At 33.2% G+C, this 27478-nt stretch overlaps 2 protein-coding genes and 2 long non-coding RNA genes across 6 annotated transcripts; 3 read left to right on the plus strand and 1 right to left on the minus strand.

Moving 5' to 3' along the window:
- The first annotated feature begins 1824 nt into the window (after positions 1–1824).
- Positions 1825–2449, plus strand: LOC120271613 (probable LRR receptor-like serine/threonine-protein kinase At3g47570). The gene is made up of 3 exons (XM_039278289.1): positions 1825–1965; positions 2127–2181; positions 2256–2449. Exons 1-3 carry the CDS (start codon positions 1825–1827, stop codon positions 2447–2449), a joined length of 390 nt encoding a protein of 129 aa, XP_039134223.1.
- A 6707-nt stretch (positions 2450–9156) lies between these two features.
- Positions 9157–11153, plus strand: LOC120272426 (SKP1-like protein 1). Its single transcript, XM_039279251.1, has 2 exons — positions 9157–9454; positions 10516–11153. The coding sequence occupies exons 1-2, from the start codon at positions 9170–9172 to the stop codon at positions 10684–10686; spliced, it is 456 nt and encodes a 151-aa protein (XP_039135185.1). The 5' UTR covers positions 9157–9169; the 3' UTR covers positions 10687–11153.
- A 4167-nt stretch (positions 11154–15320) lies between these two features.
- On the minus strand, positions 15321–21038 carry LOC120272420. Of its 2 annotated transcripts, none has more exons than XR_005540193.1 (3): positions 20816–21038; positions 20102–20205; positions 15321–15381 (listed from the first exon to the last, which is right to left on the minus strand). It is a non-coding gene; the product is annotated as an uncharacterized LOC120272420 (long non-coding RNA). The 2 variants fall into 2 exon arrangements; XR_005540194.1 differs by having other exon boundaries at positions 15351–15381; positions 19797–20205.
- Positions 21039–23871: 2833 nt separating this feature from the next.
- On the plus strand, positions 23872–27402 carry LOC120272362. 2 transcript variants are annotated; one of them, XR_005540178.1, is made up of 4 exons: positions 23872–24039; positions 25585–25774; positions 25993–26233; positions 27184–27402. It is a non-coding gene; the product is annotated as an uncharacterized LOC120272362 (long non-coding RNA). The 2 variants fall into 2 exon arrangements; XR_005540177.1 differs by having other exon boundaries at positions 26041–26233.
- The last annotated feature ends 76 nt before the right edge of the window (positions 27403–27478 follow it).

Raw genomic sequence — 27478 nt, forward strand, 5'->3', positions numbered from 1 at the left:
ACATAACCACTATTCACAACTCCCAAAAATGTGCCCTCAGCCGAGAATCGAACTCTCACCACTCGGTGAGAGCTCTATCGGTGACCCGTGTACCAATAAACCCGCAGGTCGTTGGCTATTGACCATCGGGGATGGGACTAATGCCAACAATAACCATCTTCTTAACCATACCCATAAGATATGGTGATCAGGTACTAAACTCCTCTAAACATTTGTGCATAGGAGCACATCTATTGACCCATCTCTCCTACCAAAAAAGAGTCGCATCTACATTTCTAAAAATTGGAGATATACATGATCTGAAAGGAGGGAAACAACTTTGAATATATTTTTAGAAGAAGGAAGACCTGATGAAGTGCATACTAAAAAGAAAGTCTCTGTCAACAACTTCTCACCGAGTTGTGAGAGTTCGATTCTCGGCTGAGGGCACATTTCTGGGAGTTGTGAATAGTGGTTGTGTATGGGTGATTCCAGCGCCCACGTGAGCGCGGCCCCATCCCCATTTATTCCACCAGGCTTGTGCACGTCCCTGGGTCTTTAGTGGGTTCACCCTGCTCCTCTTCCCCCCAAAAAAAAAAACTTCCACCACCACTTCCTGAGTGTGACAAGGTTAAAAACTATAATATTAAGAATGCCCCAATCCCCTTAGTCCTTGGTTTGCAAATTTAGTAACAATTAACAAGCCAACATCCTCACATATTAATATTGTGTCTAAACTGGAGGAAATCCCTTCTGATAGCATTATTAGCCACACAAAAAAGCAGCCTAAAAACAAACATCCAATAGATTGGAATGGATGTCAAGGCCCAATTAGTGAGTCTATGTCTTCCCCCTAGAGAAAGAAACCTACATTTCCATGAGAATAATCCTGATCCAATTCCCAAGTTGAATTATTGTTACTATTGACAGAATATTATCAAATCCTCAATAAACTATTAGCATGGGTTATAAACAAGCCAAATTCAAATGATAGCAAAATCATATCTAACTTAATTGGCCAAGAATCTCAAGTGGCTTGAGCGAAGGTCAATGTCATCTCTGTGGGCCAGGGGCCTTTTAAAATGTAAAATAGTTTATAACATAATTTTTTTTTAAGAAGTAAAAATGATTGCTAAAAGGAAAATCCAATGGTTTCTTGAAAACAATCTTATGGATTTTTTAACTTAATTGTTTATGAATATTTAGTTGGTTATTTTTTTTAATAAATTGTGGTTTATCCAGTTTATTAAATGTGTGTGTATGTATATATATATTTAGTTGGGTGGAATAGTTTTTTCTTTTTTTTTTTTTACAAATGCAACAAGTGCATTTTAGTAAAAGGGCATATGCACTAGCTTGATATTGAACTTCCATCCTGTGTGGCCTCACTGAGCAATGTGAGATCTAGGTAGCAAACCCTAAATCTACAACTGAGGACCCATTGTTATCACTATGTCTAGTGGGACTTGAACTCGGACATAAAGGAATATTTAGTGTAAAATTAATGAATACAATTAATCTTTTCCTATTACTAATGTCATATTTAATGCAAACAAATATTCTAGGGTGTATGGTGGCGAACTCTTCGAACTAGATAAACCTAATAGAGGGATTTAAGGAATGTTTAATTTAATCATAGGGCAATGATATATTGTTGTATGGGATTAGGGTTGATTGTCTAGACCAAAGAAATCAGCTAATTTAGGAACCTCCAAGGTCTAAGAATTCTCACTAATACCAAGTATTAGAAAATGAATACTTAGATGTCTTTAGGGGATTGTGTCCTAGGTACAATCCCATTAACTTACTAGTTTTCACATCACCAAATTGAGTCTTTATTTCGAGATGCATTTGATTCAAAGATTGAATGTGGCCATTAATGTTGTTGATGTGTTGGAGTATCTTCATCACTCTTGCCAACCTCCAATTGTTCATTATGATATGAAGCCAAGCAATGTTCTCTTGGATGATGACATGAATGCTCATGTTGGAGACTTTGGACTTGCAAAGATACTAATAAACAACAACAACAACAACAACAACAACAACAACAACAACAACAACAACAACAACAACAACAACAACTCATTGCAGAGCTTGACAACCTCAGTTGGGATCATTAAAGGCACCACAACAACTCATTGCAGAGCTTGGCAACCTCAGTTGGGGTCATTAAAGGCACCAATGGTTATGTTCCTCCAGGTATATCTTATAGATGGTTTCCAATTACTTTGGTATATTAAAATATTAATTCAATGATGATCGTATCCATCCAGAGTATGACTTTGGGAGTAAGATGTCAACCATGGGAGATGTGTACAGCTATGGGATTCTTGTTCTAGAGTTGTTGACAAGAATGAGACCAGTTGATGAGAGTTTGAAAGATGATATGATAATGAGAAAGTTTGTAGAGACTTATGCTTTTCCGGAGAGAATCATGGAGGTCATTGTGGACCCCACCACCATTTAAGTATTTTTTTTTACTTTCATATTTTTAATTTTTAATTTTATGTAACCCTTGATCTTATCATTATTATTTTCCTAATCTTTCAGATCTTTCCTATTTCGTAACTCCCGGGCCCATGATCATCATGTTCTCGTTCTTGTTAGAAAAAAAGGTAAAGATCTATCTATCCCTAGCCTGTCCACCTCTTCTCCCATCTCCTCATCAAACTCTGATCATGGATTCTGATCGTGCACGAAATCGTTTCTCCATTAAGGCATGTCAAAGGTAAGGTTTTGTCTTCTTGTTCTTCTTTTCTTATTGTTTAGGTTTTGATGCTAATTAGGGTTAGAGTTTTCTTTGTAGCTTGATTATGGATCTTTAAATCTTGCTATTTCATTAGAGAGTTGAAGTTAAATTCTTATGCTTCCATCAATTCTTTTTATGTGAAAGATTTGTGTTATCTGAGGATAATTATTAGATTGAGAAATTTTTTTGGTGGTATAGCAAGGATCCCTAATTAATTTAGGAGATCTAGAGACATTTTATTGAGGATATCAAAATATAGAAATTGTAGATAGTGATCTTGTTTATCTTATTACAAAATTTTAGAATTTGTTCATGTGTATCCTATAAGAGATAGGCTCTAAATACAAGTGCCTTAGATAAGATTTCTGTGCAAGCCTTGCAGTGTTTTAAATTTTTTTTCATGATTCTAGATTCTGAATTAGATATAGAAAATTATATAAAAGTTGTATATTTTGATGTTACCTAATTATCTGAGAAATTTTAGATTTTATACATGTGTGGTTTGTGAGGTATAATTCTATTAGTATAATTGTCTCGGATGGAATTTCTCTGCAAAACATGAAGATTGAAGGATATTTTTAATGGTCATGGAGATTGAATTGGGTAAAGTGAAAAATAGAAACTTGTTCCATTTTAGATTGTCTAATTTTTCATAAAATATTACTGATTTTGGAATTGTAGGTTAAGAGATATGGATGTTTGATTGGGGTATGTCTAAATTATAAGTCTGAAGAAATAGCTAGAGATTACATTGAATGCTATAATTTGAGTAGTACTCTAAATTATGTGAATTTCGGATATGTCATAGTCTTAGGTGTTTACGGTTCTCGAAATCTTGAAATTTGTGATTTGGAAAATATATGTGAAGTTATGAGGGATTTAGTACTCAATGTTCATGTTAAAATTGTTTTATGCCCTTTGGATTGGATAATTGCTTTTATACCCCTGAAAGAATCTGAATTTCGGAAGTAGAATAATAATTTGATCATTTTTTATTTTACACCCTTCTAAAATGTCCTTTTGCATTATCCTTGCTCACAAGCCCTTTACCTTTGTAGAATTATTTGTGTCTCGGAATCCTTGTTACATACCCTTACATTTTCTAAATTTATACCATTGGTGTTTTATTAGGCTTTCTTCCCTAATTATAGGACATGCCAAAAGCTTTATGGTGTTGGAATTAAAGTTTACCACATTAGCGAGTATCAGGTAAGTAAACCAAATATAAATATCAGTATATGTATATACTTTTCGACTCTTGCTAAAATATCATTTTAAATTATTCATTTATTAAATTTCTGATTATTAATATTTTTTTGAATCATTTAACCATTTATTAAATTCTTGCGGACGTAATTTGTATTAAATTTCCGGTTATCACATTTTCCTGAATTATTTAAAATTTTCAATTATTTAAAGATTTTATGAATTATTTGTCCAAGTTTAGATTCAAATAGTTGAATTATTTTGATGTTATAAAATGGGATCGTGCGACTACTAAAATTTGCATTGCGAATTACCCTGTACCTTGCTTAGTCTGAACTTTGATATTCTTGTTGTTTTGGCGGACATTAAGTATTTTGACAAAGAAATCTAGTCTCCAATTAATAATGCACTATCCTTGTCACTGGAAGTTAAACAATAACCATGTTGACATATACTCTAATAAGAGACTATAGTTTCACACCGTTCCATCACTGAAGAATAATGACCTCTGATATTCTAGCTTCGGTCACCAAGGGTAAATAAATGACCTAAAAATTTGACTCAGTTCACCCAGTATAAACACATGGCCTCTGATATTCTGTTTTGTTCATGGTTTATTGGGAGACATATACTTTTGAAAATATGCTAAGCACTGACTATATTTTTGTTAATTTGCACTAATTTCAAGGTTTGAAATTTTTATCAATATTATGTTATGGTATTCAATATATATTATGATTCTTAGGATACTATTTTGATACGTCATATATGGATTTCTGGTTGATATTTGAATATGTATCGCTGAAAACTTGTATGATCCCAAAATGCCTAGAAAGCTCATTATCTTGTTATTTTTTTTTCTTTGAGATCAGGATAAGGTTGACTAGTGGATACCTTAGAAGCAATTGTCGATTAGCAAGGATATCTTTGCTGTAGTTTATGGTCCTATTTTTAAACCTATAGTAACCTGACACTTTGTATTTAGAAAGCTTCCTATTTTTCAAACTTCATTGTATTTTTATTTTTGGTATCTACAATTATGTAGAATGTTTGTTCTATTTTAGATTAGGTTTTGAGGCCTTGTATATTTACTTGGTTTCGACCTTATAGGTGTATGATCGTTTGTCAGCGTCCCAGGTTCATTGAGCCGGGTTCAGGGTGTGACAGTTATAGATCCATCAATGTTCTCGCAAGAAGATGATGTCATTGAATACGGAAACTAAAGGAACTGTGTGCTCTCTGGTGTGGCTGTTGGCCTTGAATGTTGTACGGAATCTTCTAGTGAGAGGACCAGTATGTGTCACATCGCAACTCAAACGCTTAAAAGGAGGGAAGGATTCTTTTAACTTGTTTATTGAATCTTATCCGGTAGATCCGTGATTTGGCTACCATCTTGGTTGTATTAGACATTATAATAATGTCCAGTTATTTTCAATCCTTTTATATTAGTTTTAGTAACTTTGGTGATTTTTTCTGTATTATTTAAGTTTCACCTTTCTAAGCCCTTTTTTTTTTACATTTTATAAAATAGATAAACCACAAATTCATAACAAATAGAGGAAGTGTAGGAAATAACACAAAGTTATAGTAAAGTCCACTAATGGTGGATATATCAAAAGGAAATGAGAAGGTAGACAAAGAGATAGGCCCTTAAAGGTAGAGAGAATCTCCTCCTAAGATACTGCAGACAGAAAGAAGACATGTGTTAGCCAGTGATCATATGGGGACCTTCATCAAGGTGTCACTCATCCAGTGTGGAAAGCCCTAGAAAATGTATACTCCTCTCTACCATGGCAAATGAACCCTCTAGCTTTTGCTTTTCACTTCAAGAGTTGAAAGCATTCAAAAGAGAAACATGTAACTCATTTTCAGAATCAACGAAGATGCTAAGAGTGCATTTTCAAATCATTTAGAATATATATATATATGGTAAAACTGGATGAACTACATATTTAATTAAGCAAATAAATAGGTAAAAAGAGAACATGGTATATATGCCACGGTAATATTCAAAAGATAATTGGAAAGTTTTAAATTTAATGAACCATAAAAGTAAAAGAAATTAAAATTTTTTTAAATATATAGCACTTCAATATGAAAAAATTTAATTTTTGAAAGTTTTATTTTATGGGAAATCAAATATCATTGATAATTAATAAGAGAGATCAGTTTGAAGATCACTGATAATATCATTAGGTAGCTCTTCCCAAGTTGAAATGGAATTATAAGATTGAGACATTCTAGTTAAAGCATGTGCAACTCCATTTGCTTGCCTCCTCACAAACCGTAGCTGATATTGATTGGCAGAAAAAAAGAGCATCTTTGCAATCTTGTAACAAAAAACCAAGAGCTGTAATATTGTTTCTACCCTTAAGAACACCTTGGACAACTTGTAAAGCATCCATTTCGATGAGAACATGTGATAGCTACTGAGCCTTTAACAAGCTAAGAGCCTCTTTCAAAGAAAGAGCTTCAACTTCACATTGTGAAAATAAGCCATTCCATGTTCATGAAAATGCTGCTACAAACTCACCCTGGCTATTTTTTAAAATTTCTCCCATACCAACCTTGTGTTGATGAGGAAATGAAGTCCCATCAATATTACATTTTAGCCAACCTATAATTGGTGACTGTCGTTTCGAAACCTAAGTTGCCTAATTATTAGTATTTGGATTTGCCGCACATTAGATTTGAATTAGATATATAATTATATATGAAAGTTGTAGATTTTGATGTTACCTAAGTAAGTACGAAATTTCAGATTTTATACATGTGTTATTTGTGAGATATAACCCTATTGTGTAGAACATGAAAATTGAAGGGTAATTTTGATTGCCATGGGATTTAATTGGGTAAGGTGAAAAATAGGAAACTTATTCCTTATTAGGTTCTGATTTTGGAATTGTAGGTTGAGAGATATATATGTTTGAAAGGGGTATGTGTGAATTATAAGTTTGAAGGAATATCTAGAGATTAAATTAAATGCTACAATTTGAGTAGTATTCTAAATTATGTGAATTTTTTATATGTCATAGTCTTAGGTGTTTATGTTTCTTAGAATCTTGAAATTTGTGATTTGGAAAAGAATATGTGATGTTATGAAGGATTTAGAACTCAATGGTCATGATGGAATTGTTCGTATGCCTTTAGAATGGGTAATTGCTATTGTACCCTTGCAATAATCAATATTTGGGAGCTAGTGTAGAATAATAGGTTGAAGTTTTTACGTTTTACCCTTCTAGAAATCTCTTTTTTTAATACTATTGTTTATTAGCCTCTTAAACTTTGTAGCATCATCAGATATTATTATTGAAACTAATAAAATCTCTTCCCAAATATAGGATATACCAAAAGCCTTGATTTGATGTAAGATTTGAGAGTATTTTTAGGAGTTGATCAGGTAAGTAACACCACACATAAATTTGCATATATTTATATGCAAAATTTTGGATTATCGATAATTATTTAATTATTTTAGTTTTGTTTTAAAACTATTCATGTACTATTTGAATGTTTTGTGTTTTGGATTCAATGTCAATTTTTGTTCATTGTACTCAAAAATTATAAATATTATTTATGTATTTACTTATTTAGTTATCTGATTAATTATATTCAGAATTATTTATTTGATTAATTATTAGTTTGTTAGCTATGCTGATTTAATTATTTATTCATTTATTTTGTTTTACTAATTAAATTATAGAAATATTTGTTAATTAATTATTGATTTAACAAGTGTATTAATTTTTTTTAATAATTGGATTATTACACTATAAAGAAATAGGATCATGCGTACGTTTGTTTGTTTCCATGACAAATTATCCTATAAATCTTGTTATGTAAATCCTGACTTATCTGCAAATTATGTTTTGTTTTCGAATAACAAAGTTATTTTGATATAAATACGTTGACCATGTCGACGTGAAACTTTGACTCTGTTAGATAATTATAGTTTTGCACCATTTTGTAAGTTTAGAATAACGGCCTTTGATATTCCATCTCGCTTCATCTAAGATAAACAAATGAGCTATGATATTCTGGCTCGGATCACCTAGGGTAAATAACTTATCTCTGATATTTTGTTTTAGCCCAAATGATTTGGAGACACATATTTTTGTCTATTATTCAATTGTATTTTGTTGAACTACTTTGGTTTTATGAACTATATTTTGGATAAATATTTGTTCTATATGATATGATCAGTTTCTATTTTTTAAATTCTTGAAATTGCACATGATCCCAATATTTTTAGTGGGTTACTTACTGGACTGTAAGCTAATAATCTAGTTGTTAAATTCTTTCAGATGAGTAGTGAATTGTATGGCGGGCAATGAGAGCTTGTGATCCCCTTTAAATGGGTTGCCATTACGTCTGTATTAGTGTGTGAACTTTGTTTTAAAAAAACCACTTCATATTCGTACATCTTATATTGAGTTTATATTTGGAAGTTATAATTTTGAGGTTTTATTTATGTTTTAAGAATAGTTTCGAGGCCTTGCATGCTTATTGGGTTTCACCCCATGGGTATGCGGCCGTTTGTCGTCGCATCGGGTTTGGCGATCAGGGTTTTGGGCGTGACAGTTTCTTGATTTTTATTTATTTTCACACACCTATGTCTCACCTTACGCGAGCTGTAAGTTGCGGTTAGAATCACCTTGGTAAAACACGATCAAATATCTTGCACATAGAATCTAATGCCAGTAAACCGAGTGATCGTTGGCTTATTAAAAATCTTCTTAAGTAATTTAGACAATGTATAATATTATTGATTGTTTAGTAACAAGATATCACATGCGAAATATATTTTTTTTCTTATAATAGTATTCATAGTATCAATAAAGATTGCAAAAAGATGAGATGAATTTTAAATTAACTAGGTGAAAAAAAAAACCTTAAAAGTTTAGAATTAAAAAAAATTGTATTAATATATAATTTAAAAACGATTTTATTTTTATTTTCAGATGCACTGGAAGACATCATGAAAGTCTTAATTATAGTTTTATTTTAGTAAATCAAGTAATATATTTCAGACTATAAAATATTTTATTTAATTTATTTAATTATTTTCTATCCAAATTAAAAAAAATAAAGAATATTAATTCTATTCTTGCGCTCGTTTCAAAGAATCTAAACTGCCGCTATATAGACCTCTTCTTTAGCAACCACCGCATTTCATTTCTCTCTCTCTCTCTCTCTCTCTCTCTCTCTCTCTCTCTCGATCCAGAGTGAACAATGGCGGAGCAGGATAAGGTGATGATCAAGCTTCAAAGCTCTGATGGAATGGAGTATGAAGTGGAGGAGCACACGGCGGAGCAGTCAAAGTTCCTCCAAGGATTAATGATGTCCCCAGAAGCCAGAGAGAATGGGATCACGATTTCCGATGTGAATGGTACCATTCTCGCCAAGGTAATGGACTACTGTAAGAAGCACGCTGAAATCGCTGACAAGGTTGAGCTCGACAGCTGGGATTCTGCGTTCATCAATGTGGAGAACCACATTCTCTACGATCTCATCATGGTGAGTGAGATCGATTTCTATTTTCTTGGTCTATGTTTCTTTTATCCACCGTGATTTCTATGATTCATTTGCTTCTAGACTTTGTTTTGTTCTTTCTCCTAGATTAATATGTTTAATGGATTTGCATATGCTTTCTTGTGATTCTTGTGCTGAATTTCGAGCTTTCTTGGCTGAATCTTGTGTTGTATTTTGGAGTAGATGATGATGATGATGATGGTGTTAAATGTTAGAACAATGTATGGATTAATCGTCTTAGAATTATCGTCATGTTTTCTTGTTTTTCATCTGATGAATTTCAAAGTTTCTTGGGTGAATCTTGTGTTGTATTTGACACTTCTGCAGCAGATGGACATTTCACTCTATGATTTTTGTTCAGGTAGCATGCAAAATAGTTTTCAAATTATATTAGTAGCTCATCATGTTGGATTAGTATTAAGCTCAGAATTCTTACCTTGCTTTTATACTGTTATTCTTAATTGCCTATTTGGTTTTCGACTCCCTTGAAGGCAAATTTTGCTGTGAAATTCTTTTTATTTTCAAATATTTTCAGAAATTGTTAGTGCACTCTCACTATAGGTTGAAATTTACTTATATCAAAATACTTTCTTTGCTGCAATTAGTAGGCTATCGTAAATTATTTTAAAGGTTGGATTACCAGTTTGCTTCTCTTTCTTGATTGACAAAGAGTTTTCTATAAAGAATTAATGCAGTCCTTTCTTGCTGTGATCTGACTGTATAAGTTTAGAAATTAGGACTTTGTAGATTTGGCTGATCAAATCAGCCATGCATCCAGATTTTCTCCATATAATTTCAACTGCAGCATTCCTATTGCTATGTGTGTGTGTGTAAGTGTCTGTTTCTGATTTATTTATCAATAGAATTTTTCTGTCCATTCATTAACGTTGCTTTCACTTGATACTATTCCTTCAAGGCTACATGTTCTTAGTAACGTCTTGTTTATATTAATGTTATAGTTTTAATCTTGATCAGCAGAACAAGACACTTCATCCATTAGATAGTTCTGTTCAGCTTTCAGCTAATAATATTCATTATGCAATCAGGCCGCTAACAGTCTCCTCATTAGTAGTCTCCTGCACCTCTGCGGCAAAAAGTTTGCGGAATTGATTAAGGGGCACACTGCGGATGAAATCCGGGAAACATTCGGCATCCAGAATGACTTCACCCCAGAAGAAGCGGAAGCATTAAGGATGGAGAACCTGTGGGAATTTTAAAGAAGGCAGTTGGTGTTGCGTTAACAAAAGAAAATTACTTGCCTCATTTCATGTTGTTCTGGAATTGTTTGTACTCAAACAATAGCTAGCATACACATATAATCTGTCTCATGATATACTGATCGACTGGTATGAACTCAAGACTACATATCCCATTGGCATCAAATAGTTCTCACTGATACTCTGTTGCTAATGGTTTTGATAATTCTCATAGGAACCGTCATAATTGAAATTCTTCTTATCACTATATTTTTCAAATCAGCATTTGTATCAAAAGGTATGCCTGTGTTTTTTCCATCTGACCAATTAATTCGAGTTATATGACTTATATCTTCTTTCAATTGAAGTTGATTGTCTCCTTTTATCACATTGTTTTTCATAGAATTGAAGCAATTTTGTTCTTTACTCTTAATGTACAACTAATGAAGCTCTTATCACCTTGCAAAATCTGAAAATTATGATACTGCAGTGGCCAAGAAACGAAAAATTGTTTTAGCAGGTTATTATTATTATTATTATTATTTTCATTGCCCAATGGTATTTCAAGGAAGCTGTAATAGAGCCATTCGGTTATCTCTCCACCGAATTAAATTAGCCAAAGGTGTGCGTTCATGAGCCCATGCTAAAGTTTCAATCAATTCTTGCCAATAACCACGCCAGGAAATTAAGAACATAAATCCAGTAGCCCAAACAAGATGCCCAAATAAGAACATCCACGCCCATACCGATAAACTATTCATACCAAAAGGGTTATATCCATTGATAAGTTGTGAAGAGTTCAACCATAGATAATCCCTTAACCATCCCATCAAATAAGTGGAGGATTCATTAAATTGTGAAACGTTACCCTGCCATAATGTGATGTGTTTCCAATGCCAATAAAAAGTAACCCATCCAATGGTATTTAACATCCAGAAAACTGCCAAATAAAATGCATCCCAAGCGGAAATATCATATATTTTCAGTGATGTGACCTTCTACATGAAAATTTTTTAGATTTATATAATATGTTGAAAAACAAATTATTGTTTAAAAAAAATAAAATAAAATAACAAACAACTGTTATTTCTAGTGCATGATAGGTTTAAAAAAAATTAATTAAAATTACGAATTATATTTTAAGTGGGGAATTTGAATAAATAATTCTACTTTACTTTGGTTGTGATGAAATGCAATGAATGGGCTAACCCATGTCGAATCCCTAGGTCAGCAGTACTGTTATTGTACTATGCATATATTGTGGATGTTGTATAAATCCTGTAGCGGTACTATTTATTCATTGTTCATGAGTTCCCAATGGGAGGATGTCGTTTCCCTCCTCTCCAAGGTTGCAGGATAGAGTGATTTAGTAACTTCATTTGGTTCCCAAAATATCTTCTAGGTGTGCATATGGTAGGAATCTAATTGCCCTATGTGACGTCTGGTGCACCTCCATACTTGTCTGTCCCTTGACTCCCCATTGTGGGGCAGCACTTGTCGTGTGTATCAAAAAAAAATTTAAAACAACCCATCGGAACTTAACTTATTGATTTCACGTCTATTTTAATTTCAAAATTTTAGTGTTTGATATTGATGAACAATGGTGGAGTAAGAAATAATAGATAAGGAAGGCAAATATAAATCCGAGTTTAAATATATTGAAATTATATAATAGCACAAGTTAAATACTATATGTAGTTTTATATTAAAAAAAAGTCTTTTACGTAAACAAGTACTAAAAAAAATCAACAAGAATAAATTCATAATTGATTTTTCAGAGTTTTCATATTTTGAAAGCAACAAATAATTTTATTGTCTACACAATTAAATATATTTTTCTTAATATATGTTATTAAGCAATTAGCTATAACATAGTTGATGAGGATATAAGCAAGATTTTAAAGAATTTAAAAATATATTGACAATTTTTAGTTAAATACATTGGGGTGAGCTATGCTGGAATAAGCGCCAAGCACATAACATAAACTCTAAGTACTCCAGTATTGCACCTTATTCAGTATGGATGATGGTTTGACAGTAAGAACACTAAGGAGATGCAAACGACACTCTTTGTGTGGTATCTTTTCCTGATTTTTTACCTCGGGCCACTTTTAGATTTTTGTGCATGCATTAGGGGTAAAATGGTCATTTTGCACTAGTATTCTTGCATGATTGCACAGTTGGTTGTGTGTGAAAACCAGCCAAAAACCGGGGCAATTTCGTCTTTTGGACCCTTTCATTCTATTTTCTAGTATTAAGGGCATTTTGGTCATTTTACTTGTTTTAAAAAAAATGAAAATGAGAGGATAAAGTAACATGGCTGCCTCTCTTTCTTTCATTTCATTTCTTCTTCTTTGTTTTCATTCTTTCTTCTTATATTCGCCCGAGCACCAACTTTGAAAAAAAAATTCTTCGATGAGTTTTTCTAATGAATCAACGCCATGACTCTCTTCCTCTCATTCTCTTCAGTTTGGTAAGTCTTCGATCTAAGGTTTTTTTTTTGTATTTTTCTCATATTTAATCATTTTTGAAAATCCTTGAAATCCTAAAAATACCCCATGGATTGGGTTGTTTTTAGGTTCAAATCAAAGCTAGTGTCGTAGTTATTTGTTTATGTGTATGTTTGTAAAGAAATTTCGTGATTTGGTGTTGTAAATCGTCAAGAAACCATTGTTTAAGGGATAGTTTACTGCAGCAATTTCTTGGTATTAATTTAGGGCCGATTTACTCTAGCAATCCCGAGGTTACTGTAGCACCAAAAAACTTTGGCCTTTTCTTGTATTTATTTGGTCCAAATCGAAGCCCTTCTTACTTGGAATTCATTGGAACTAGGTTTGCTCGAGTTTGAAGTCGTTTTGTCCAAAATGACTTCGTTTTCTCGTAAAAACCCTAGAGTTACATGTTCGACATGTAACATTATATTCGCATGCATTTTAGTTTCATTCTTGTGTTCATTGGTTCTTGGATTCCTTGTTTGATTCTAAGTGGCGAAGCATCTTCCAAGGGGAAGGAAATTTGACACACCCCTTGTGTGTGTGTGTACCGCAAGTGCACGGGTTGTCGAAGTAATAAAGTACCTTGGTGAGTGGATAGTCATATCCATAGGGAATAGTGCTCGAAAACACAAGTATTGCTATTTAACTATTATGAAAATGATTGATGAATTGTCTGAACGATATCAATGCAAATAAAAATAAAGAAAAGAAAAGAATGCAATAGGAATAAGGAGAACCAATCGATAGAAAATGGGGCACCCGGACATTGCTCACCCTAGGACTATTGTTTCAAGTGCAAGACTAATCATTATGCCTCCTAACTTATGTTTAATGAGTCGTGGAAATCCAAATACACACGGTCCCAAACCTAAGGTCAACCGTGACTAAGCCTACACTATACCCCGGTGGAAAGGAATACTCTCGACGCCTCACACTGTGCAAGGTTGCTTAAAGCTCTAGGGACTCCAAGTGATAAACCCTATTCTCTAATATAAATCTAACCCTTTGGTCCAAGTGAAAAACCCCTAGTCACAATTAAGCCCCTAGTACTAAGGATTAGTTTAACACTTCAATCTGTTACTTGTGCAACTAAGCCCCAGTGGAGTTTGTCTCTTATTACTTCACTTTATCGTAACCGCAAAGAACTCTTGGAACGTGGAGGTAGGATAAATCATATCGGATGGGAAATGAGACGTTCTGCTACCTCTCGACTCACCCTCTTGACCCTCTACAACCTTGCTTTGTCTAACCCTAATGAAGTGTCACTCATTCACAAGGATTACCAAGATAGATTCTCAATCCTAGTGTCACTCTAAGAAAAAATCAATTCAACAAGCATTCAAGGATAGAACGCAATTAAAACATCAATTAAAGAAGCATAATGAAGGTCAATGAAACAAAATCATCCTAGGGGTTATAAGTCCAAGCACCCACTAGGGGTTTATCTCTCCATGGAGTAATACACAATCAACAATGAAATCAATAGTGAAAACATGCAATCCATAGATAAAACTCCCATGTAGCCCGTATCGATGGTCTTGTGAAGCCTCCTTGTCTTCTCCAAAGGTTCCCTTATCAAGCCTAGGGCACACCTCACCGAATCAGTACCAATGAAAGCTCCCCAATAACTCTTATACAAAGGAACACGATGTCGAAGGTCGTAGAACCACTCTGAAAACCTAGGCAAAGCCTCTCCAAAGCCTAGCCGCGAGTGCCTCCAAAGATGGGAACAAGATAGGTGAAAGATTCTTCAAAACTTCTCAAGTCACGGAATTTATAGGGGCTGGAATCAGACATCCACATGGGCATTGGAATTTCCACATGGCTGTGTGGATTTGCAAACTTTGGTTTTTCCTTACGCTGTAAACAATAACTGCTACAGTAATTTGCTGCAGTACTTCCCCGGAATGCTCCCGAATCCACTATGTTCATCGAAGCCACATGAATGGACACACATTCATGCGGTAGATCATGTCACATCTTCATTGAAACAATACTGATGAAGATCTTGCTAGCATTGCATAAGTCAGAGCACATGAGTGTGACTGCCTTTGTGCCCTTCCACTTTGTGTATTCGCTTGAGCACAATGGAGGTCAGCACACACCTACATGTCTTTGAGCACGACTCATGTCTTCGCATTTGTCCAATCTAAGAACTTCATCAACAATTGCATCCATGATCCACTTTTGCTTTCTTTCATCCAACTTTGTCTCCACAACGCTACATGCATAAAAGAACACAAATACACACGCATAAGCGATAAAATCTTATAAAAGTGATGCTCAATGTAAGAAAAGAATACTTTGTATTACTTATACACAAGCACTTATCAAAATTGCATACTAGTGAGCGCGTCTCGAGACGAGACAACTGGTTTTGTGAGTGGTCCAATTTGTAATTGCATAGATTTAATAAGAGTATTATAGTATTTCTTTATGTGTTTCATAACGTAAATTTGATGATAAATTAGATTTCATTCGATATATATAGATATTTTGAACATGGAGTTATTTGGCAAAGATGATTTTAGTATACTTATGCGTATTCATCTTGAAAGAAACATGTTTACATATATATGTATTTACATGCAAATGGGATATGGTTTGATGTATATTTCCGTATTTAAACGTTGTATGGTAGATTCCTTGAGTTGGAATTGGAAAGAATTGAATTGTGGCATTTGGATTTTGATTTTGAATACGGACTTTAGTTAGATACTGCAATATGGGGTTCCACGTTCCTGCCTAATGGGAGGCGGCGTGGTCAACCTTGAGTTTACCCTGGTCAAGAGCTACGCAGAGCCATTGACAGGGGGTTACTAGATATAAAAAACCTGGGTTCACCACACAAGGTTCTCACTGGCCAACACCAAGGAAGGCAACTTTTTGAATTTTGAAAAATCTTAAAACACCTTGGTGGTCCCGTAGCTAGCCGCATCCACGATTAGCTTGGAAATTGTTTAAGGTCAGCCTGTATTTTGAGCGGTGCTCAATGTGTTGGAAAATGTTACTTACCTGTACTATTTCTAAATCATTGTGTTAACTGTTAATCTGTTGAATACTTGGAGCTACCTTTTCATATTATTATTGTGGTAATTACTATTTGAAATGCGTTATTACTCTGTTATATCTATGCTATCACCACTCACTGGGTAACATCTCTTACTCACCACTCTCTGTTCTTCTCTCTCTAACTTCAACGTTGGACTGGGTTGTGCTAGGTAGGTAGTAGACTGACCTACCTTTTCTTCTTGTGTAGGTTAGTTTGCAATGTGCATGTTAACTCTATGGATCCACTAGACTTGACTTTTGAGTAATGTTCTCATGCTTGTACTTTCTGGTTGTATTTGGAACCTTGGCTAGTTTTGTTCGGGGTTTTGTCTTGTAGTTTAGTACCTGTGATATACATGTGTGGTTTGAGCCTTACAATGACTAGTAGGTGGGATACTATAGGGTCCACTCCTTGTTGTCATGGCGATTGCCACGTGCTCGGCTAGGGTCAGGGCGTGACACTTTGTCCTTCCTCTAACCTCTTTGACCTTAGTTCATATTGTCCTTGATGATCTCGTTGTCCGTTTATTCATGATAGTGCAAAAGCACTTTAATTAGCATGATTTGACACTAAGTCAAGGTGATATGGCAACCATTGTGACGTGGCATAAATGATGACATGGGAAGCATGGTGACATGGCAAGGAGTTTTGGATTGGAGGAAAATATCTTAGGAGATCTTGGTGGAGCTATTTTTGGTATGTGCTATAACTTGAAGGCAAGATCTTATCAAATCCATATATAGGAGGTTTGATTAAAGACTAAATAAGGATGGATGCTAATTGAAGAAATAGCTATCAATGGTATGATTGAAGACTATTGAAGATATGAATTGAAGAACCTTAATAAGTATGATTAAAGATTATTAAGGGTATGATTGGAGACATGCCAAATTGAAGAGATACCTATTGTTGGTATGATTGCCATGATTGATTGAAGATCTATTCTTGGGAAGATTTGCAGGCCAAACATGGGTGAATTGAAGATTAAGTTTAGATAGTTTCATGAAGATGCACAAAGTTGTGCGCCTCTTGCGAGGGGAATATGTGGTGAGGAACTGAGAAGGTAGGCTAGAAGCTGGTAGTCTAGATCGGGAGATCTGGGTGTATTAACTAGGACTAAGCATGACCGAAAGGTTGATGAGTCTTGAGGTCGTTTCGTAACGGAACCAGAACTCAATCAAGTCAGTAGTCGGGTCCATGTTTTAAGTTGAGTTACAATAGGAGTTGTAACAGCTAATTTGGGATGGTTCAAAAGTTAGTAGTGGATATTTTAAAAGATGTATGGGCTATTTTTAGGATGTTGAGGAGTCTATATAAGTTGCCTTTCTCTGGGATTGTAGGTGACATGTGAGCTAGAGATAGTGTGGGCACTAGATAATCTAGAGAAGGTACTGATCTTTACTTTGTGAGTGTGAGTAATAAAGTGTTTGTACTGATGTATTTTTATCTCTTTTAGTGGATTGTTTATCTCTGGACTTGGCCCCCAGATGTAGGCGAGTGAACGCCGAACTGGGCTACCAATTTCGTGTGTCTTCTTTTGTTTGGTTTGTGTGAGATTTTTATGAGTGTTTGAATGTTCTCTAAACCCACAAACCACACCGATGGAACTAACATCTCCTTTTTTGGAATTCCTCACCATTAATGCTCTTAGCCTGAGGGAATCTACACTAACCTCCTAAGCATCTTTGGCTATCTCAAAGTCTAGAGTTTAGAAAGTAATAAGTCCTTTTTAGTTAATTCCTTTTATTATTTTCTGAATGATAGCAGGTTGAGATCACCATAAAGGAACAATTGCTAGAAGAGCTTTTGTCCTCGTTCTTACTCTTGGTAACTTGGCCAAAAAAAAACTACCTATAACCACTTGCGTATGTGTATCCTTGGTCTACCTATATATGGTCACCATCACACATATGTAGAATTCACAAATCACCTTTAATATCTTGTATTGTCCTTGTGTCATCCAAATTTGGAATCACTACAAGAATATCATTGGTCTTTCTAGAATCCCATACTTCTTAATTAAAGTTTGGACATCTTAGAGGAATAGTTTATTACCCAATTCAGAAAGAAACTGCATGGGAGATTCTCATTTAAGAAATATTCTTGAATATTTGATTGGAGAGAAGCAATCAAATATATAAGCATTGCCATCTCAATCCTACTATATTCAACTCAAAGCTAACCAAATATTTCTTTTCTAGTCATTTGTAGCAACAAAGTTGAAGAGGCCTAAGTTGGAGGATTCAATGACAACTATCAAAAGGAGTCTAGATTTTGTGCTTCAATTCCAATGCTAATGCTTGCCTTATACAATTGTGAATTTGATTAAAGACTCCTAACTCGTAGGATCAATAGTGCAACCATGAATAGATGATGACTATTGTTGTAATCTCCTCACTTCTAACCCCATTGACTTGTATCTTAATTAGTTTCATTTTCTTCATATGTTGGGTCATCGAACCACAACTTATTGCTAAGGCCCCCTATCTATTTGTTATTATATCCTACTATTTCTATCACTTCCATTCACTACAAGAAAATTACTGTTTAGAAACAACATTTTTGGTTTCTAATCTGTCGCTTATTCAGTTTTGCAAAGAATTCGTAATAGAATTTATCTGTTTTGAAACCCCTTGTTTCTAATTGAAATAGAAATGGGGAAATGCTTCGCCTCTAACTTTAGAAAAAGATTAGAAACGGAAACCAAAATGTTTCTAACATTTGAAAAATTAATACGGAATGATGTATGCTGCTAATTATATCAACGTGGGCCAACTAAGTCATGATCTCAGACCTTCATACAATGCATATTAAACTAATCAAATTAATTCAGATTATACTTTGAATTTAGATAAACTAAACGCTTTAAAATAAGAGAAACTAATAGTGGCAAAGAGGCTATGTTAAGGTCCACTCATTATCTAGATAACAATCCAAGATAGCTAAGGTTTATGAGTGATGATTTTCAGTAATTCGTAACTCATTAATGGTTCACAAAATAGCCATTTTAATGCAAAAAGAAAATATTTCTTTTGTGTGATATGAGAATTAGGTTGTCAATCAGTTAATAACTTTTGAATCAAAATTCACACTAATATTAGAATCCACTGCACCTCAAAATTCACACTTGTTTTTCTCTACCAAATATCTAACTTCTAGAAAAATCAAATATTTAAGAATTTTTGACAGAACTTCTTGTATGAAATAAATGAAACACTTACAAATACATGAAAATTATTCACATGCCAAACAAGATTATTTATTTGAATATACAATACAACAACTAGGAGTTCCTTGATTAGCTAAACATCACCAATGATAGATATGCTACTTGTTAAGTAACAACGGTCTCACATAAATTAAGGGATTCTAATATGAATATTGGTTAATTATTTGATATGAATTCATGTCGTTAATCTAATACTTGCATTAACATAAAATAAAATAACAATGATCTAGAAAAAGTCAATATGAAAATAATGACAATGTGACAAATAAAATGAAAAAGGTGCAAAAGAAGAAAAAGAAAAGAAAGAAAGCAAACAATATTTTGTGAAACTAGAGGCTACTGTGTTAGCTATTACCTTTTACCTCAGTTGAGTCAGCAATGTTTGAAATCAATCCAAATCAAGAAGTCATAGCAATAAAGCGAAATGCCAAGCAGAAAAGTTCTTTAAAAGCTTAGTTAGAAATTATAAGTCATATGAATCATTGATCAGTTCTATATAAATTTGTGCTGAACACAATGGAAATTTATTAGCCATTGAAAGATACTTCTTAAAAGGAAGGCTTAAGAGAAAATTGAAGATTTTCCCCAGAAAGCCAACGTTTCAATGTGCAAGAGCTAGTTGGTTAAGTATGGAAATGAATGCAGGCATAAATATCACACCTTAATGAAAAGAATTAAGATGAATTATCCCATCTTGGAGAATGTACCTCCATCCGCTTTTGGTCCTTCACATCTAGTCTAGATTAGGGAACGAATTATTATCCCTGTTGTATAAAAAGAAAATAAATAAACATGTCATCTAGTTTGCCGAACAAACCTAGGACTGATTATTATACTATTCGCTTTTCCTTTTCTTAGTCTAGGCTAGCTCATTATCCTCCCCATCACATTTGGCAGGATCTCAATCTGGAGCCCAAAAAAAGGGAACATGACTACATGGTTCAATTGAATAAAAACATAATCAAGCATGAATTAGCAGTCACCAAGCTAGAATTCATTCATCAAAGCTTCATGTTTCCATCACACCCAATCTAAACCAAAATCTCCCAAGAAACAAATTGGTAAAAATCAAATCAAACCACTGTCAATGAGTGCCATTACCATGTCCTACATGAATTGCCAATCAACAACCATGCCGACAATATAGAAATTCAACAACAAAGAACCACCTAAGAAGCTCGAAATCACAAATCCACACAATAACTAACATAAAAAATACCACGATTCTTCGCTAAAACACTTCCCTTATACAAAAAAACCTAGCAAGATCTACACCCTAATTCCAACAAAATTAAACTCCAAAATACTCATGTGATTCATCAAATTTGGCAAAAATACAGATGATAATAGTGAATAAACAACGATTATACCCACTCGAGAACAAAGGAGAACACTGTAGTGATGGATTTGGGAAGGAATTGGGGGAAATTAGTGGACCTCAAAAGGGAGCAAGACGAAGAAAGAGGTTCGCTTATTGCTATGTGCCACAAATTGGTGATAATTTTTTGGATAATGGGTTGGCGGTATTGAAAGGTAAGATGGGTAAAAAGAAGACGAAGGAAAGAGGTCTATTGAGAAGGGCGAACAAGATCGAGGAGACTAACGAACGAAGTGATGAATATTCTATTGACATATTTTTTTATATATATAATTTTTTTGGGGGAAACGATATCTTAAAATAATTGTTATTTTTCTTTTTTTTTTTCAGAGAAATCGTAGCATAAATTAACTAGAAAGGAATAATAATAATATATTCATTTAAATTGCCAATTATTTAATAGTTATCATAATATTCATATAATTATTTTATTTAATGATTATAAAAAATAAAATGTTAATTTTTAAATCTGTTTCTAATCATTTTCTATTAGAAACAGAATAGGAACAGATATTTTCTAATATTTAATAACATTTAAATAACATATTAGTTTTTAAATCTGTTTCTAGTCCCTTTCTATTAGAAATAGAGTTCTTTTCTATTAGAAGTGGATTAGGAAGGGATATTTTCTAATATTTAATAATATTTAGATAAAACATTAATTTTTAAATCCGTTTCTAGCCCATCTCTACTATAAACTAATTAGGAATGGATATTTTCTAATATTTAATAATGTTTAAATAAAATATTAATTTTTAAAACCATTCTTAGTCCCTTTCTAATAGGATCAAATTATGTATGGATATTTTCTAATATTTAATAATATTGAAATAACTTATTAATTTTTAAATCCGTTTCTTGTCCGTTTCTATTAGAAACGGCTTAGGAATTTATATTTTCTAATATTAAATAATATTCAAATAACATATTAATTTGTAAATCCATTTCTAGTCCCTCTCTATTAGAAACGGATTAGGAACGGACCTTTGCTAATATTTAATAATATGTAAATAAAATATTAGTTTTTTAATCCGTTTCGTGTCCATTTCTATTAGAAACGGATTAGAAACATATATTTTTTAAAATTGAATAATATTTAGATAACATATTATTTTTAAATTCATTTCTAGCCCCTTTCTAGTCCCTTTATATTAAAAACGGATTGCAAACGGATATTTTCTAATATTTAATCATATTTAAATAACATATTAATTTTTAAATCCGTTTTTAGTCCCTTTCTAGTAGAAATAGATTAGGAACTGATCTTTTTAATATTTAATAATATGTAAATAAAATATTTGTTTCTTAATCTGTTTCTAGTCTCTTTCTATTAGAAACGGATATTTTCTAATATTTAATAATATTTAAATAATATATTATTTTTTAAATCCATTTCTAGTCCCTTTCTAGTAGAAATGGACTAGGAACGAATTTTTTTAACATTTAATAATATGTAAATAAAGTATTAATTTTTAATTCTTTTTCTAGTCCCTTGCTAATAGAAACAGATTTGGAACAGATGTTTTCTAATATCTAATAGAATTTAAATAGCATACTAGTTTTTAAATACGTTTCCAGTCCCTTTCTATTAGAAACGGATTAGGAATGGATATTTTTTAAAATTTCAATAAATCATATTTTTAAATACCTGTTTGGAAGCCGTTGTCATTAAAATCATATTTAAAACGATTGTTATTCCGTTGCTGATCTGTTGCAATTACAAACATAATAAATTCCGTTTCTAATATTCTATTTTTAAATAGTAACTTTCTTTTAGTGATATTTTTAATATATTTTGATGACTTATTCATATTTATTAGTAAAAAAAACAAGAAATCAAGGAGGAAATTCTTAAAAATATCTTGGGTATAGCTAATAAACTAACTCTTATGTTTAAATAATTTATTATAATGATTACATGTACTATCTATGATATTAAAATTTAACCATTTTATTTTTTACGCAAATCAAAAAATAAATTTTAAGGCACAGTTTCTCTTAGGGCTTACCTCCTATTAGAACTGTTTATTAATTGAGCTGCTTGAAAGCTTGATTTGACAAAAACTTTAATATTATAGAGAAAGATCTAATAATAAATAGCTATTTAGGATATATGAGAGATCAAATCCAAGATGTTTTGTTAATTTTTTTACTTGTAGGGTGAAAAACACCAAACTCTATTGAAAATTTTCAAATCCAAATATGTGTTAAGTATGTTAAAAAATTTTCAATATTTTAAATAAAATAAATAAATAATATATCTTATAGTAATTTAATACATTATAATATGTTTGGTTGTAAGGTAATATTACATAGACATATATATATATATATATATATATATATTGAAATACAATTAAAGTATTTTTATTAAAAATATTATAACATCATACACAGGGTTCTTATGAGAAAATGAGTAAAAATGCAAATGAAACAATACCAGTAGAGTAGCAGAACCATTAAATAAATGAAAGAGTAAAACAATATTTAATTACACAATAATAAGTATCACAACCTCTTTAATAACTTATTTGAAAAAACAAAATCAAAGCCACTAGTGTAAACACTACATCAATTCATAGTTTTAGAAACACTTTTATAGAGGTGGTTATTACAAACCGTCTCCCTATTGTGTTATAATTTTTTTTAAAATAAATTACAGCCGGTTTTAAAAACCCCCACAAAATAAAAAAAAAAACAACTCTCTCTCTCTCTCTCTCTCTCTCTCAATCACTCACTCACACACACACACTCTCTCTCTCGCACGATCTTCGTCGCCCCGCCCCGACGATCGCCGCACCGCACCGCCGGACGATCTTCGCCGCCCTGCCCCGCCGCACCGACGATCACCGCACCGTACCACACCGCCACACCACCGCCGGTGAATTCCAACCATCGCGCCGACAATCACCTCCACTGATAACGGAGTTGGTTATGTTAGAATTTTCCGTTACGGTGTTGTTTAAGTGGACTCCTTCGCGGTGGTCGTGCTAGCTCTTCATCCCCCCTATATATACTCACTTTCACTAACCGCCCCATTTCTCCATCTCTCTTTTTCCAGGGGTTTCAGGTGATCTTAATTCCCAGAGATGTTTTGCTAATTTTCATGCCATTTCTTGCTTTTGATCATTATCAATTAGAGCTTTGCTAATTTTAGATTCGATCAAACCCTTCCATTCATGACCTTCATCGGAGCTCAAGAGCCCACTGGTCGTTCCTGGTGAGATCCCGATCCTTCTCTTTTTCATTCAATCGGTTTTGGAACCTCCTCAGCAATGGTTGAATTTTGATTGCTTTCGAGGTCCATGAATCCATTTATTTTCTCCACTCATAGGGTTTTTAGGAATCTTTCGATTTGATCTCAGGATTTAATGAGAAATTGCTGAATTTCTGTAGATGTATGTGTTCCAAATTATTATTGGGATTATGGAGATCAGCTTTTTCAATTTGCTTAATTTTTTTATTGGCCTCATCTTCCAGTAATTCCTTTTTGCGTTTGGTGGGGGAAATTGGGAGCAATGTGAATGTTCGTGTCTTAGCAAAATCCAGTATTAAGGTTAGGGTTTTACTGAAACACCCTCGAGTTGCATCAGTTTGTTTCGAATTTTTGAGTATTTTCTTTAACTACATGAATGGCTTCTTGACAGTGCACGAGATGGGGATATTGGGCCATGCTCTGGCTGCTTTTTGAGTAGGGTTCTATATGGCAATCGAAGTTGCATCCGAAGTAGAGAACATGTTGGCCTGCATAAATGCATCCTTTATTTGTTTGCCTTCTCAATGTCTAGTTCAAAGTATGATTTTTTTCCTGTTTTTCTGCCGAGTTTTGACATCCATTGAGCATTCTAGTTAGATACTTCTGTCTACTTTGTTTCTACCAACCCAGAATCATCCTTTAATCCACTCTCAAAGGATGTCAAATAAAAGAATTTATTAATGGTTTTATATTGGTATTTGTTTCTTATTTAAAGAATAAGATATCCTTAAAGCTATACAGACTTGTATTTTACTTGCGTTATTTTTGAATGTCTTCTGCATGAGGAGAGAATCAGTATCATGATTTTAGGCAAAGTGTGAATTGCAAGATTAACTAAACTATAACACAAGCTTGAAATGGAATTATTAGAGTTGGTACTCTAGGAGAGCAAATCAAGCTATTTGGACGGTAATTCAGTAACTAGGCACTTCTAATAATTATTAAGAAAATTGAGTGAGAAGGTAGCTTGTAACTTATGGATTGAAAATAGTTGTTTCATTACTTTTGCTGGCATTGCTTTTATAGCATGCTAAGTTGTAATTAATTAGTTTTTGTGTGTCACAGGTTTTCGGTGGCCTTTTTGAAGATGGAGAGTGCTACTAGATTACTTCAAACATAAAGGCAATTCAAATATAGCCAATTGTTATCTTTAAACTGCGATATGTTTTCTTGTTTCTTAGCTACTTATATTTATTCATCCTTTCTAAATCCTGAAAAGATATGTTTATTGTTAAATATTGAACCATGCATGTGAAATTTAGACAGAAATTGCGTTTTAGTCATGCAAAAATGGGTTTGTTTATTATTATTATTATTATTATTCCATATTTTATCAAATAAAGCTTTTGCTGAATGAAATATATATTTTGAAAAATATAAATTTGATCCAAAGAAAATGCCACGAAAGACATGTGCAAATCTATTCTTTCAATAGATTCCTGCCTGATGGTCTGAAAATGAAGGCCATATACCATGTTTTTAATATTGACTTGAGCTGGTTCAGTGCAGGCAACAAATGCTCCCCTTTTTTCCAACTGCTGATACACCTGATAGTATTATCATCAACAGTTTTCAGCGCAACTCCCCTGCTGCTGTCACCAGCGGTGAGCCAAGTTATAGGTGTTTGCACACTTGGTCACCTGAGTTCTTCTGATAGATGACATCTATCTCAAGTTGAGACAATCAAAATAACGGCCAGGTAAATGCTTAATAGGAGTAGGAGATTAATAAATATGGGATAAAAGGATCAGCAATAACACATCATTTTATCCTTTTGTTAAGTGGATGAAATATGATGACCTTTTAACCTAAATTTTCACGTAGCTTGAGTGCAAATGCTAATTTTCTGTACATTATGCTTTGGATTTCACTATTTTCCGAGTATTTCTGTCCTTAATGAGCATGTATTATTGGCAGTATATGTATCTGTACCCAATTTTACCTTGGTTGATTTTCCATGGGCAGCTGAATTATTGTTGTGAGTGCAAATGTTGGCATTACCGTTTTGCAATGAGGTTATCTTCCTTTCATCACTAAAATACTCACAGTCAAGATTTCCTTTGGTTGCATACCAGCAAAATGCAGCTTTTGGTTTTGACCAAAGCTTTTTCGATAGCTACTGCAGTTTGAGAGTATCCAAGCAATTCTATATATCAAGGTTGGCTCTAATATGTGATGTTTCAATTGTTAGACTCCTCTGATAAATTATTTCTGAAAATAAAATTTGATTTCACTCTTCTGTTATCTTCTAAGTTTTGTACAAATGTGAGACATTCAAAATTTTGAATGCACAATCAATTTTAGTAGCTAGTTATATGCAGTACAGAATGGTGAGTGTGTACATTATCCAAGGAAACAGTGTTTATATGAATTTTGGATGGTTTCATGTTTATATGATGCCCACGTATAGATGATGTGAGATCATGTTCTTTAACAGATGATAATGCAATAGAAAGATAAGAAATTATTCAAAAACTCAAAAATGAAGGAAACAGTGTAGGCTAACAATCATGTAGTAGTTAAGATTCTTACTAAAAAAACTAAAAAAACTAAAAATCTGAATTCAAAAATCAAATGTTGCATCATGAAGGGTGAATCTTCCATTTTTATTTAGTCCAAAAACATACTTCAGATGTTAGGAAATTGTTTGAGAGGTCAACTGAAATCATAGAGCCAATGAATTGTTCTTTGTATATGTCAACTAACCCACAAATTCGATGTGATATCTATATCTATACACACAGATATATATAGGTTTAAAGTTGGTTTTGGTTTTTGAACAAAGGTACCGCACATCGAATTTTAGTTTGTGCTTGGTGACTATGTTCATCTCTGTGAGTCTGTTGTAACTCTTTTTTATTTAAATTTGTTTCCATCTAATCTCATTGTCAGCAGAAAAAATGTAGATGATTAGGATGATGGTAGGATTTATAATAGTATGATTAATTACACAAGTGTTCTTGAATGAAACTTTTGATACAATTAACCTTTTCCATTATATATATTTTGTAATAACTACATCATGCATGCATATCAACTATCTTGAAAATGATCAAGGTACCCTTACTAATGATCTTTCATCCACATTTTCTAATCCTCGTTGTGTAGGGCTGTTGGTACATGAGATGGGTTATTAGAAGCATGGTAGACGGAAGTTGGCCAGACCCTTCAGGAAGCAACACAAACAATGGAACTCGTCTTGTTAGAGCAATCCAGAATTTCCAAATCAAATTAAATTCCAAGCTCCAAGAGCTGAGGAAAGGCCTAGTAATGAAGGTTCTTTTCTTCTTACTAGGTTTTTATTGTGCGGCCGCATTTACAACAGTTATAGGGCAAACAGTGACTGGGACATTCTCTTTTGCTTGGGCATTGCTGTCGTTGTGGTCAAGGCCATTGGTGCTCT

This window comes from Dioscorea cayenensis, chromosome 11 (assembly GCF_009730915.1).
Source record: "Dioscorea cayenensis subsp. rotundata cultivar TDr96_F1 chromosome 11, TDr96_F1_v2_PseudoChromosome.rev07_lg8_w22 25.fasta, whole genome shotgun sequence".
Lineage (NCBI taxonomy): Eukaryota > Viridiplantae > Streptophyta > Magnoliopsida > Dioscoreales > Dioscoreaceae > Dioscorea > Dioscorea cayenensis.

Coding starts and splice junctions, on each gene's coding strand:
- LOC120271613 (XM_039278289.1), top strand. CDS start 1,825: ATGCATTTGATTCAAAGATTGAATGTGGCCATTAATGTTGTTGATGTG. Junction 1,966..2,126: donor ATGATGACATGAATGCTCAT/GTTGGAGACTTT, acceptor AACTCATTGCAG/AGCTTGGCAACCTCAGTTGG. Junction 2,182..2,255: donor CAATGGTTATGTTCCTCCAG/GTATATCTTATA, acceptor GTATCCATCCAG/AGTATGACTTTGGGAGTAAG.
- LOC120272426 (XM_039279251.1), top strand. CDS start 9,170: ATGGCGGAGCAGGATAAGGTGATGATCAAGCTTCAAAGCTCTGATGGA. Junction 9,455..10,515: donor TTCTCTACGATCTCATCATG/GTGAGTGAGATC, acceptor TTATGCAATCAG/GCCGCTAACAGTCTCCTCAT.